This window comes from Sceloporus occidentalis, unplaced genomic scaffold (assembly GCF_023333645.1).
Source record: "Sceloporus occidentalis isolate IW3139 unplaced genomic scaffold, rSceOcc1.0.p SCAF_61, whole genome shotgun sequence".
Taxonomy (NCBI): Eukaryota; Metazoa; Chordata; class Lepidosauria; order Squamata; family Phrynosomatidae; genus Sceloporus; species Sceloporus occidentalis.
In genome coordinates this window covers 2,849,580-2,864,465 of record NW_028317041.1, presented here as the reverse complement: position 1 = coordinate 2,864,465, position 14,886 = coordinate 2,849,580, and the positions used below count along the sequence as shown (strand labels likewise).

The 14,886-nt window shown below is 38.9% G+C and overlaps 1 protein-coding gene across 1 annotated transcript in view; it reads right to left on the bottom strand.

The window, feature by feature from the left end:
* The window catches only part of LOC149287409 (zinc finger protein 827-like), a 61,797-nt gene that overhangs the window by 17,878 nt on the left and 29,033 nt on the right, over positions 1-14,886 (bottom strand). Inside the window, exons 5-7 of the mRNA XM_089492907.1 lie at positions 7,950-8,183; positions 1,420-1,653; positions 742-796 (exon numbers count right to left, since the gene is read on the bottom strand). Of these exons, the coding sequence (XP_089349033.1) occupies positions 742-796; positions 1,420-1,653; positions 7,950-8,183 (523 nt within the window). The remainder of the gene's footprint in view (positions 1-741; positions 797-1,419; positions 1,654-7,949; positions 8,184-14,886) is intronic.

Sequence of the window (14,886 nt, the reverse complement as noted above, 5' to 3'; positions counted from 1 at the left end):
GGGGCACAGTGGCATATAGGGTTAAAAGGCATATCATGGGGCACAGTGGCATATAGGGAGTATAAGGCATTTCTGGGGCAGATGTGGATAACTGGGGGGCAGGTTGGAAAATAGAAGGAAATAAAACCAAAATATTTTTCTCAATCATAGCTTTTATTAAAAAAAAATAGTTTAGATGAATTAACATTTACTGGTAAAACTTTTTTCCTATAGGGTCGTCTTATATTCAGGCTCTTTCTTTTTTTCCTACATTAATATTCAGATTTGGGGGGTCGTCTTAGAATCAGGGTCGTCTTATAATCGAGCAAATACGGTATATGTAATTTCCTCTTTCGCAATAGGAAATGGAGAACATTCAGATTCTGAAATAATAAATTCAAACATAGCCTCATATGACATGTTTCACTTGTTCCATAATTGCAAAGAAACATAGCATTAACATATGAATTGGGTGTAGAGGCATGCTAGGGGTAGGTCTAGGTTTTATAGGGTCTAAGCAATATACTTAGGGGCCTAGTTATAACAAATTAAGCATTACACACAAATTATATGGACATACGTATTTGGCTCTTTGTGATTTTTTTTAACCTATACTTAGTGATTAAAAACTGTGATAAATCTAAACAAAAACATATGTAGATATCTCCATACTATCACTCATATGGTAGTACCACCTATATGATGTATGGCAAACTGATGTAAGAATAAGCCCAGAAAATGAAAATAATGAAAATAACACACCTAGTTGTTCGAATGATATTTGACTTGTTGTGATTGTGTTCTTTGCTTACTTTTTCTAGAAAAAAAAGAGGAATATTTTAGTATTTAGCAAAAATTTAATTATAATATACAACAGATTTTAAATGTTACAAAAGTGTGGCATTATTACACTTAGAAAGAAATGTATAATTTCCAATCAATTGCATTACAGAATGCACACATATAGTTAGCTCTTTTTGTTTGTCATTTGCTATATGCTGCTATAGGTTCTGGAAAAAAGTGACTTAACACTCATCTTTTTTTTTTATATATCCCTTGATGCTGCAGTCACTGGAGGATTACCCTGATAAATGTCAAATCTGCCCAAAATACGGTACACAAGATGTGATAAACCTCCCTTCTTAACACCAATTTTTGATCCACAGTGGGGGATTATTTAATTTGCATTTATGTTTGCAAAGTTCCCTTCTCAAAAGGATTTGAAAAGCTACTCTTGAAAGTCTGGAGAGAACTCTGTATAATTAACCCCATAAGAGACCGTTAACCGCTATGCAATAGACAGCAGCACAGTGGTAGCAGAGAAGACACTCATTGTCACTTGGTCTATTATACCTGTTGTCTACAGTTACTTTTTTTGTTACATCTGGATTTCCGGGCTGAAACATAAAAAAACGGTGCTCTAAAACTACATTACATTACCTGATAATTTAAAGAGAAGTTCTGAAGCCATCTTGACAGATATGTCTTGGCTGAACAGGTTCCCCTCGGGAATAACTCGACACTCCGGCATCTTCATCAAGTGCTCATTTTTTTCTTGCCTTAATAAAGTGCTGTAACCAATGTTTTGTCTGGGGGAGATGGAAGAGTCAGGGATGTCAACCTCCATGGGTTCTTCTTTAATCTTAACAGTCTGCGCATCCTTACAACTTTCAGCTACGGAGGCGATGCAGAGAGAAATTCAATTACAAATGTGTACTTCTGTGAAACAGCCAAAGTCAGTAAGAGGTTTCAATTAGAGACGCAAGGCTTAAAGTGACAGTAAAACATCATGTTTTAAAAGGATGGCAGCATATTCATCTTCCTATAAGTCAGGTATTCACTTATGGAAGTCAACAATTTAGAGTACATAATCCGACAAATATGCACAAACAATACAAGAGTAACACAAAATAATGATTTCAGTGTATAGAGGTTTGTGATACAGAAAGTAGACTAGTCTACAAAACAACCAAGACAAAAAAAAAATATTGGATATGTTCATATTCTCACGGAGCTCAGACATACAATACTCTGATTTATCGGTTAAATAAATAAAATACATTGTATATTACTGTGATAATGTATACTGTTTTAACAGTCTTGATAGTATGAATTCATCTGGCAATTAATCAAAAGGTGACACAGCTGTCAGTATTTTTTTTTGTGTAGTTGGCAAGTCTGCAGGGCGTTGGACATCTTAGCTTCCCTTTTTTGACTGAGCACTTTGGAGGACCAACCCACGTGGACTTGTCCTGCAAGGACCACTATGGGCCCCGAAAAATGCATAGTTAGGGGAAGTTTTTGAGCAGCACCTCACTGACATGACTATATTTTATGGGCTCTGCCTTTCTTGCAGGGGAAGGTCTACTGAGGCTGACCCTCCCTAATAAAGTAGACAGTCAGAATACACTAGTCTGCCCATCTTTTCTCAAAGTTCATCCTGCTTGAGCACTATACATCAGCCATGAGGTAAACATAGTGGGTTTCCGCTATGTAGTCTAATCGGTGCTTTCCGCGGAGGTGGAATGATGAACCCCTTAAGGCCTAAGAGCTGTTTTACGTTTAGTAGTCAGTGTTAGAACGCATATAATATACAGCATATAACATACATATTACCTGGCATCAACTCCAACCAATATACTATTCCAGAAAGTAAAAACAAAATGCAAAAGTGCTAAGTCCTTTTTTCCCCATGACTTGTTTTTGTACCCTTCTATTCGTTTTGTGTTAAAATTCCTTTTCGCAATAGACCTACCTATCCATTTACTAACATATTCTAATATAAACAAGATAATCAAATTTCCTGCTTCAAGGTTATATCAAAGTCACCAACATCTATAGACCTACATTTCTTTAAAAGGACAAAGATTTTTAAGGCTCCTCTCAAAGAAACGCTCGTTTTGGTACAAAAATGTTAAACAGGGTTACCAAGGTCAGCCCTATTGTACCAAGAAGAACTGTGTTTCCCTTCTTTGTCAGCTGTTCTAGAAATAACTTGAAAGGGGACCCTTGATCCAATTAAGATGGCAACTCCATTTTCTCTCGCCCTTAGCAGAGGCTAGACAGAAACGCTAAGATGTTATTTATTCTGACTAGTTTTCTAATGTTTTAATGTTTGTCTGTGGGGTCATGTAAAACATGTTTCGCATCAGCATGGTGAATGCTAATGAAAAAGGTAGCATAATTATAGCAGGTAAGGTTTATTAGTAAAGTACCCCAAATGGTTAAGGGTGTCACAACACATACAGAATATACAGAAAATAACACAGCAAATCTAATGTTCTAATTTCTAATGCAGAGTCTGCAGAGGCCGCACACTGCAAGACTCAATCTGCCCCTGGAGTGACAGATCAGGAAGTATGGGGTGCTATTGGCCAGCGTCCCACCGAGCATTTGCGTGGCGTGCCAGATGGCCAGTCCAGGCCTGTTAGAGACCAACACAAAACGTTGTATTATGCATTATGTCACCCACACAAACTAGAATAGGTACTTATACTAGAATAATTGTCTGTAGGATGGTTTTGGGCAATCGGCAGTAATAGGAATGATGTTTCTAATGCTGCATATAGCTACATGTGTTAAATGTAGGTGGAGCAACACTTTTGCAATTGTACTGTAGTAATGGTGTTTAATTTTATATACAATAAGCACATGCAATGAAGATTACAGATAAAGAGAAATGTTATAGAATTGTTCTGAACACACACACATATACACTGTAGGATCTTATCTCTCCGTTCGTAGAATTCACAATCTTATTCTTTCAGATTAGACTATTCCTACCCTATGTGATTCTTTGTAAATCTGGAGGAGAAGATAGAAGTGATGTTATGCTAAATTTGCCACATAACACCTTCACTAAAATAGTCAAGTCCTTTACATTTAAACCAAATATCTCCACAGCAATTGCAGGCATTTAGCTAGTTTTATTAAATAACCCACGCCAAGGAATCTGTTGACTTATATACCTGCAATGTTACTCTTCAGACGGCTACAGCTTAACTAGACTCACAATTTTGGATTCACGGTGTGAGGCGTAACACATTCCTGCTTTCTTTGAAGTATCATAAGTGTTTAAACTTTGCAAAGCAAATGTTGTGAAAGCCTTTAAGAAGAACATAAAGTTAATCATACAGTGCAAGAAGGAGGGAAAAAAAAAGAGAATGCAATGCTTTAGGAAAAAGAAAAAAAAAAAAAAAAAGAGGCCATTATGCCCGGTTTCAAAGATGAACACTGCTGTTGTCTGTGCAAAATCTCGACTCGCTGCCAGACGCTTGGCAAGAGGAATTTGCTTGAAGCAACTTTAAATAAAAAGTTCAACATCAGTTCACAAGAGGCCAACAAGCCTTTCTCCGCATTCAGTAGTTCACAATTATGGATCAATATTAGTCATTTGTAGTAACGTGTATGGAGTTATGACCTATAGGAACTGCTGACTTAGAACAAAAGGACCCAAGTGTGTTGACTTACATATTAAAACTCCTTTATGTGTTCGTCACCCTGTGAATGTAGCTACGTCCCAATATTTATGTGTTTGTTAACGTTTGCCGGCTTTTAAAACATTGTAATGGCATGGCTGCTAATCCTATAACATAGCCTAGGAAATGTATCATTTTCTTTTTTCCAAATAGCTACATTACATTTATGTATCTAGCACCAGCAGATCCCATAGAGCTGTTACAAAAGGGGACAGTAAAAATATGTAACAAAGACAATTTGGACACAGACATTCATCCAAGTTTACATTTGAGGACAAGGGGTTTTCACGCAAGGGTATGGTGCCTGACCTCACAAATGCTCTACTGGATGAATGGGCAAAAATTCCCTCGGAAACACTCCAAAATATTGTGGAAAACCTTCCCAGAAGAGCGGAAGCTGTTATAGCTACAAAGGATATGGGGAGCAATTCCATAGCATTGGAATGGGACGTCCAACAGGATCATGTAGGTGTGATGGCCAGGTGTCCACATATTGTTGGTCATATAGTATTTCTCACTAGGGGCATTTTGACATTTTTATGCAGCCACCGTACAGCTAGTCTTTACCAATCTTGTGTCACAAACACATTGCAGTTGATTTCTTCATCAGAATGTATAGTAAGTGCAACAAAAAAAACAACTCTTAATTCGTATTCAGCAACATCTTCTGGATATAGTCATGTCTCACATACATAGATAGGTCATGGTGTTTTGATGTCATGCGGTCTAAATTGTAATAGCATGTTTTAGTTTTTATGAATTTTTACAGATCGATTTACTGGTTCCATGTCTCATTTGAGGCATTATTATGGCCCTATACTTCAACTTAACAGAAAATTATATACCGTATTTGCTCGATTATAAGATGAGGTTGTCTTATAATTGACTGCGCGATAGAAGCCCGGGTGGAAGTACCGGCCAGCATCAGCAGAGGTTGTCTACGCTGCAGGGGACCTGGATCTTCCTCTCTGACAGCCGGTGAACATCTATGCGATGCACGCAGATAACCTCCGCTGGTACCCGACACTTCTGCCGGGGCTTCTATAACGGAGCATCGCCCTGACGTGACCTTACAGTGCTAAGTCATAGAAGCTCCGGCGGAAGTCCCAGGAAGCAGCGGAGGTTGTCTGCGAGCATCACGCAGATGTCCTCTGGCTGCCCCCACTTGACACCAGGGAGTCTGGAGCACGGGGGGACAAGTCTTGGGATGCATCGGTAATTCGGGGGGGGGGGCATATCAGGGGGCAGATTGGCAAATAGGGGGAATAAGATATATCAGGGAGGCAGAGTGGAACATCTGGGGGCAGAGTGGCATATAGGGGAGTATAAGGCATATCTGGGGGGGGCAGAATAGCAAGCTGTAAGTCAGATGTGCATAATTGGGGGGCAAGTTGGCAAATAAAAGGAAATAAAAACAAGAAATGCATTTTTCTCAATCAGTTTTTATTAAATATGAAAAAATGTGAATATTTACTAGTAAAACTTTTTTCTTATAGGCTAGTCTTATATCCAGGCCTTTTCTTTTTTTCTTAATTCAAATTCAAATTTTTTTTGGGGGGGGGGGTTCATCTTATATTCGAGCAAATACAGTATATTTTTGAAAACTAGGCAACCCAGGGTGTTTATCTAGGGGCACATTGGCATGTTTAACGTGAAATTTTCAAAAAGCTGGTGGTAAAAAAAAAAAAAAAAACTACGCATTTTTCACAAAACATTGCAATTTCACCAATTTATTTTTTTTCATACTGGATATGTAATCTACACCCCACCCAACGTTCAGCAATGTCATGCATGCATTGGTTTGGCATTATTATGGGACATCGGCATAACTACAACTGATATAATCACTGATATAAAAAAAAAATGTACTTACTAAACAAAGTGTGAAAAGGTGTTCTCCGGTCTCTCTCCACTTCACGATGGAAATAGACGGAGAACACTTACAGAGGCATGGTTTACGTACATGTCATTAGTAAAAAAACGATCACATGCGCGGAAGGACTCTGCATTGGCTGAAGCTGCGGCTAGTATCAAAAGTCCTGCCAAGGAGGAGATTTAAACGCAGGATGTACTTTTACATCCTGCATACTTAATAGTAGGAACATTGTACATCCTGTGAAGGGGTTAAAATTGACAATTTTCTTTCTTCTTTTGAGTTTATTATTGCTATCCTATTGTTGCATACAGTTTATGAAATCTGCATTAAAATGTTTATAATTTGCGGGCTTTATTCACCAAAGTGTTAGTTGTATAAGTTGTGCATGTATAGAACCGGGGACTCTTCCCAATGCCAGTAAGCTTCTAACCTACAAAGGAAGGTTGCATAGCTCGCTCCCTTGTGTTCTAGTACAAGGGCTATTGGTGTCTTCCATAGTACGGCAGGGTGAATAGATGTACAGTCCCCTGTTTGAGGCGTAATTCCTAGTAATCATTTGTTGGTGGCCGTGTCAAACTGTGTGGCCGTGTTATAAGCAAGGTCATTAACCAATTGTCATCAGGCAATTAATTTTATCGAACGTCACCCCAAAATAAATTACATTGTGTTGATTGCTCCAAACAGCAATTAAACATTGTGGACAGAGCGTGACACAAAAGTACAGCAGTCCACAATGCACTAGGACAGAATGTTGGCAACCATATTTATTTATAGGGGGTATACCTTTAGTGTTTGCAGCATTAATTTTGAAGTATATTTCACAATAATTTCTGTTACATTGATTAATATATAATAAAACACTTTAGCGCCTGACCACTATATTAATTATTTTTAACCATATTTAAATGACTTATATAAAATAGCATACAACAACATGTCCCCGGATTTTGCTCAAAAGATCTGGTCATCCTATAGTACAGAATTCTCTTATCTGCTCCTTTATGTCATTCTCTATACCATGGCACCGACTAGGCACAATATGCGTGCTATAAGGGGCTTTCTCCCACTAGCGCGACAGGACATTGGTTTGGCTGGGGAATAATCACTGGCCATGTGACTTAATTACACTGCCCTACTGTATAACATATACAAGGAAATATTCTGAACTTACAACAGCCCTCCTTTTTTCATATGTCTAAGGACTTTGCGTGGTTCCGATCCAAGACGAAACGAAGATGGCCATAAATTGCATTGAATAAACCTGTAAAATCTTGAACACCACAGACAATACCAATAGGCCCACATTTACCCAAGAAGATACCCAACTATACCCAGTGGGTGACCCAGCTAAATCTTCACATGGACGTATGCACACAGATGGCGATCGTATTGATAACAAAAAAAAAAAATCTTACAATGCATCTAAACTGTGAACTGAAAAGGTGGTAGATAAGTGGAACAACCTCCCATCATTATATATATAAATATATATTGGAATTTCTGTAAGAAATACATCAGATCCTTATCTATTTCAAAACATATACAGCCATTTCTCTGAACAGATTCACCAGCAGTTTTCCTCACTAAAATTAATAAATTCCCTAACAGCCATTTACCTGAAAGTTTCATTAGAAGCTCGGATGCTGCCTTGACTGAAATATCCTGTGTTAGTGGATTTGGCTGAACTTCCTTTGATTTGCTGTCTCCATCGGTGGTGTTGGAGACTTTTGTCTCCGATTCCTGATTAAAAGAGTATCCACACTGTGGGGACAGGTAGCTGGTGGCTTCTTCATCATTAGGTTCTTCTTTTACTTTAACGGAAAGGGTCAGAGGCTCCTTCTGGTTTGCAGCTGGAAAGGGAAGAGAATTTATAATCACAGGTGACATTCATATAGCATCCAATGATCATGAAATTTTTTTTTTTTTTAAAGACTCGTTAAGATCATTGTCTCTCCCAGCCCCAGGATGAGCTAGGTATTGCAATTAAGTCTGAATGTTTTCTAGGTTTGAAGCTATACCCCATTCTAGTCACCTCTCTCGTCATCCACTGTGGGGTGCTGTTGTTATGTTTCTACATACAAGTGTGGTCTTCTACAACATCCCACCACTACATATAAAGCAGACATGTCATATGGACAGTTTAAGATATATTTTACTCATACATTGCGCTGGGAATATCAGTACAACACATTGGCACAAGTAAAATAATATATACCAGACTGTCTCACACCTGGCTGCTGTACGGGTTACACACTCGCAATGCTCTCTGATCGAAATATAGTGTGGAAAATCACAGTCACGGAATTTTGTGTCAGAACACAATGTGTGTGCAGCAATGCTGGCAGACATATTTGAGCTATCAGTATACAGATATGTAAAGCTCCTCACTAGAGAAGCTTTTCCATCTTTGGTACATGAACATGGCACAACTGACAGGGCTTACTTTAATATTCCTTCAATTGGAAAAATGATGGGGCACAACACAATGTTTAGGTAAAATTGTACACTGTACAAAGTGTCACCATGTCATTTTCTAATGACGAGTCCAGCTTCAATCAACAGATGCAGATAATTTTGTAGGGCATGGTGTCTTAGGGCCACACACACAATTTAAAGACCCTCTTTTCTATGAGCTTTTAGTTCTGCTGGGAAGGGATATAGGTATGAAAGAGAATAAGAAAATAAAATATACAATATAAAATAAAGCAAAAGTGTTAGATGGCTGCATAAAAGCATAGCGACCATGGCTTCTTATCAAAACTTAATGGTTTCAGCCATGCACAACAGGGCCAGCCCAAGACCTTGTGTTGCCTGGATCAAAAGATGAAATGCTGCCCACCCACGAAAACCTTGTGCACATCTATTTTGTTTAATGATGAAGGATGTTTCCTTTCCAGCAGCTCCACTTCTTCTCCTGCCTTTTCTTGTCCTTCTGTCATTGTCCACTTCTCCTCGTGCCTTATTTCTTCGTCTGCTTCTCCGTGAACCTGCCCTCCCGATGCACTTGCACTTGCAACGGGTGCAGCTTTTAGGCCCACTGTCACTGAGAGAGGCTGCCCCTGTTCCCCTTTGCGGAAGTACACCGAGACCAGAATGATGCAAACTGATTTGCGGAGAAAGAGGTGCCCTGGGGCAGCCAATACTTCCACGGACCCACTGGGACCCATGTAAAGGCCGGCTCTAATGCACAATATAAATCAGCATAACTTTGAAACCATTCATATAACTTTGAACTCCTAAATATTAAGCAAACTTAATTTGACGAGGTATCTTTTAAAAGTATGGTGTTTACTATATGTATGAACATACCTGCTATACATATGTTTCTGTGGACAGAGGCTAATAACCAGACATTGGAGCAAAAAAAAGAAAAAAGGTAGCTGTGCAGAGTTTGAGCATTCTGAAAGAATTGTTGATTTAGTTGATATGAAAAAGTCAATGTGACTCAGATGAATAAGGAGGAATCTGAAGGCTACGATGATCTCCTTGGGCACCGTCCAAAGTAATGTGTCACACAGAGTTTATATTCAATTTGCAACAGAAGCCAGGGGTTGCAGCACTAAATTGTAATAAAAGTCTTCCTGAACTATTTGAGCCCATGGCTTCTAATCACGTTTAGACTTGTGTCAGGATATAATCAAATTTAACTGTTCGATCAGTGCTTTAATTATTGTAACAAGAACTGTAGACTTAATGTAGGATTCACAAAATATATAAAGGCCTAGTTTTACCTGCCACAAGGTTTTTTGATGTATTACACTGAACTCTTCCAGCTAAATTTCTAAATCAGATCAGAGGGTAGTTGGTTATCTTTGTTTATGTGAGGCTGTGTGTAATGCGCTTTTTCAACTAGGTGATCTCTAATGTTTCTTCCATTTGCATGTAACATTCTCAAACAATAACAAAATGGCTCACTACAGCCAACATATGCATTGTAATGCATTTGACTGCTGCATGGTCCCTTTAAATATTCATGTAATTTTTGCAAATGCATGGGGGAGGATTCTGCTTTTGCCCGTCACCCCACACCCGGCCAAATGCCTTGCGGGAGATGAGTTTGACCGAACACATCTCCCTGCATGGGATACACTCACCTCCAACACTGGCTCAAAAACGCTGCGGGAGGGGGCCTATTCTGACCCCTATTGTCGTATGTGGGAAGTGCTGCCATTGATTTCAACGGGAACACTTTCCTGCCACTGATTGGCAGCGTCATGTAGCCAATCAGTGACAAGAATAGTTAGACCATGGTGGAGGAGGGCAGCTGGCTCCTTTGTGTCAGATAAGCGCTTTGTTTTTAATTTTGAAAGAACGCATATTAAGATTGAAGCAACATTAATCTGCTAAAATAATAATAATAGGTCTGCTTTAATGACCGTATCTTGCACACTTTATTAGTATATCAAGTGCATTTCCTATGGGGATCCTATCGAAGCAGAAGGGCCCTAATGCTGATTAACTATGATCTTTCTAAGACACTGAAACTAATCTGACATCAACAGAGATCTGGTGACTCTGCTGGGTTCTACCTTACTACACTAGATACACAGCAGCTCGCTTGATGTCCAACATCTAACACTACAAAGACACCTGGTCCCTCAATTGAACGTTTAACGTTGGCGTTCAGCCTGTAAGCACTTTCTCAATTGCGTTCCTTAGTCATTCTAAATGGAAGCCGACGTAAAAAAATAAATAAATCTACAATTTCACACACTGGATGGATATACAAGTTTACATGGACATCTAAATGCTGCACTTAAAAGAAAATATTACGGATACATCACACAACCCCCTGTGACTTTAATTCATGTTGCTAGGCAACAAAGCTTATAGGTCAGGTACTGGGACCTTTAGTAAGTCACCATGAAATGGCTGGGCCTTTTGCATAAATGAAACACATTTGCATGTGTCTCTTGGCACATCAGTATTTCAATAGATTTCTCTTGCAATCTGATATATAGAGTTCATTTTGACAGCTGGCTGTGACCTTTTTATTTCACCATTGTACAGGTTTTGAAGACCAACGTGATTTGATTTTCTTACTTGTAGATTACTGAATCTCACTTCATGGAGAAGGCTGCTGTTCTGTGCACATCCCAGTATTCTGCTAATCAAAAATAGTCATGGAATGTCATGCATATCAAGTCTTTTCAGGATCACTTCCTTTTTATATACATGAACAACACTTACGTTTGAGGCAGTACAGTAAAGCACTATCCGCTTTAAATGATATCCAAGTATAAATCCCTGTATAATTGGAATATGACTTAATATAACCACATTCGTTTCAGAACCCAAATGTATTCATTTTTTAAATAACAGTGTGCGTGGAACTATGGGTAATGGAGTGTTCTTGTCTATGAACGTTGAAGTCTCCTCAGAATCTATAGACGAACACTTAACATTCCAAAACGGAACATTTTCTTGAGTCTACCGGCAGTCACTGGTTAAACAACAAAGAGTTTCTGGCTTCCACAGAGTACCAAGTTTTGTTTGGTGTTGCCTAGCATTCGGAGGTTTATCAGCCACGGTCTGTAGAGGTTTTGAAACAAGTTGAAAAAAAAGAAGGCTTTGCAATGCAATCTAATCATTCTTCTCTTTGAACCAGCTGGGGCTAAATATCATAGGCCTCACTGTACCCAAGTTTTAGTACAAGCCACTGGAGTATCATGGTCTGAGAGGCAGGGGTTGACTCATGTTGGTCCATTTCTTTCCATAGTAAACTCCCACAGGTTAGTTCTTCCCAAACATGGTGGGTTTTTTAATCGAGATGAATAACCATTGGAATGTGTGTTGCTTGCGGGGTGACTAATAAAATACAACGTGAGTGGAAACTGATGAGTGTATCTGCATAGTCTTTCACAAATGAGAAAAGTATAATAAGTCCCTATTTATGGTGTTTCTAATAACTGGTATTATATCGTAAGTTACAGAGTTAAATAAAAACAAATGTCAAGCAACAGAAGTCGTCATCTGTGATTTCCTATCATAAGTCGGAATGGGAGTCTTAGAAGCATAAGAGCTAGAAGACTAGCCTTGCCCATAGCTTCATATATAGGGAAACTGATATCAAGCACCTAGATAAAAACATGAAGATGGATTCTGGGTGTTTAGCATGTATCTGTATATAGAATTAATATTTAATAGTATTAAAATGGTTTGTATTGTGTATTACACAAATAACATATGGTGTGATTCATGAAAACCACCATGTCCACATGGCCTTGGCAAGACAGCTCTTATATAGAAATGGATATTTTGTCTGTATTGGGTTCAGACCTTTTTATTAAGACCGATTTAAGTTTATCCGTACAATATGAAATTGCTCTACGGATGAGTTATTCTGGATTCATGCAGATAACCCGACTAAACTTAAATTGTGGACAATTGCCTAATGGTAAGGAATTTCACATTTTAAGCTGCAACACATGCAATGTAATCTACTTAATCGCCTGTCATATTTGTAGAAAACAATATGTTGAATGCACTGGACCTGCTTTGAAAAGCGGTTTAAGTGAACATCTTAGTGGTTGAGAGGGTTATACTCCTAGGTAGAGGAGGAGATTTGCAAGAAGCATTTTGGAGTTTCAGTTTAGGAAATAGATACCCCCAGGGCTTTAACCATGAATGGGATGTAGGATACCTTTTTCAATAATTTAATTTACGGTAATTTATATGTTTGTTAAACTTTAACTCCTCTGTTTTGTATTTTAAATTATTATTCTGGTAATAATGTTGTGAGGGCAGGTATCCATTCATCCATTCATCACAGCCGTCATCAATTAGGTGGTGGTTTACTTATGGGTGTGTGACTGGTGCAAGCCCAATACCTACGTCTAACGAAACGTGTTGGGTAATTACCGCATGCTGATGAACTGCAGCTAAGTTCGTATGACTCTGTCTATGCTCTTTAAATAAGATAAAAGAAAAGTGTCAGTTTGCTGTGCAAACTTCCACTCATTATAGCTGTTATATACTGGGAATTGCCACCGACATTTGAGTGGAGAAGGTGGTCGTTTGTGGATTTGTCTTTTTCGGCATGGAGCAACGAGGGTGGTTTTCCTGTGGATTAATGGCAGGCATCTTGCTTGATAAAGTACTTATTTTTGTACAGCAAGACTGGCTGAAGACCAAGGACCAAATAAGGCTTAAGGTCTTCTTTATAGCAGATAAACTGGGACTAGATGGGTTGAACGGTTCTTATCTGCTTTTAAAGTCAGTTTCTATTGCGTTTCCTTTTACCCAAAACGTATAACAGCATAAAACAGACTATAACATGGATTTTCGTGGAATTTCAGGTAACCATTTTACATTGAGTGTACTTACATGCCTGAGGCCTACTAAAGGACTGCTTCTGCAGAAAATGTCAAACGATTAAGGATAGTATCTAATCATACTTCATCTTCTAGACAGCTACCTTCTTTTTCTATGATTTCTCATTTTTTGCTCTTTTTAAAATGTGATCTTTATAACCGCTGAATTCTCTCCAGGTTGCATTCAAAGGTCAAAAGAACCATACTCTCTAAGGAACAAAGATCAAGGGACTAAGTCCTTCCAAGCAAACAGGTTAAAGCATTAAAGGACAAGTGAGAGAACAATGTACTGAAATATATTTTTGCTACAAGTCACTTAGCCCTGACATTTAGCAAAACGCAAGATGCATTCTCCACTAGCCAATTACCATCCGTTTAAGAGCACTGTCAATCTCTTGAGGCTTCTAATGGCATTTTGTAGTCTTTACAGGAAAGGAAAAAATGTTTAGCAAAATCCTAAAATTTACACAACTACCAAAACAGTCTGGTTTTAAAACGGCAAAGGTGACTTCATCGTTGCCCTGTTGCTCTACTCATTGAATATGGCCAACTACTCCTGACATAGGCAATAAACACAACGGTATTAGTCACATAAGGCTATGCTCATAAAATCACCAGCGTTAACATATTATCTAAATGACGTATCTGACAGGTCCCTATAAACGTATGTGGTCTCCCCTAACTAATGATTGGGAGGATTCTGCAGAATCCCCAACACGCATTTGCCCCTGTCCCCACCCCTCAGGCATTTGCCATGCAGCAGATGTGCTTTGGTGAACACATCTCCTGCCATATGATATACTTTCAACCAGTCAGCTCAGCAAACGAGGGGGAGGAACTCCTTTCTGCATCTGCATGATAATCTATCTCATGACAAATCATGGAACCACGGAGAAGGTGGGAAGCTGCAGCTGTGGCGCTTCAGCTTCTCCATAAGGTAAATGTGTTCGTTTTTAACGAATGCTTTTTCAAGTATTCATACAGTACTTTGATATGCAATAGCCTTTGGTGGGATTTTCTGGGACACAGGGGTGAGCAACATCTGGATGCAGAATTTGCCCCCACAACTAACACACATATACTAACAAGCAAACTAACACACACACATTCTCCCCCTTCTTCCGGGAGCCACTAAACTTTGCCTCATCCTTGACTCTCTAACACAGTATGCTGACACACTTAAGCTAGCACCATACTGTACACTAACAACCACCAACACGCTGAAACACACGTACACTCT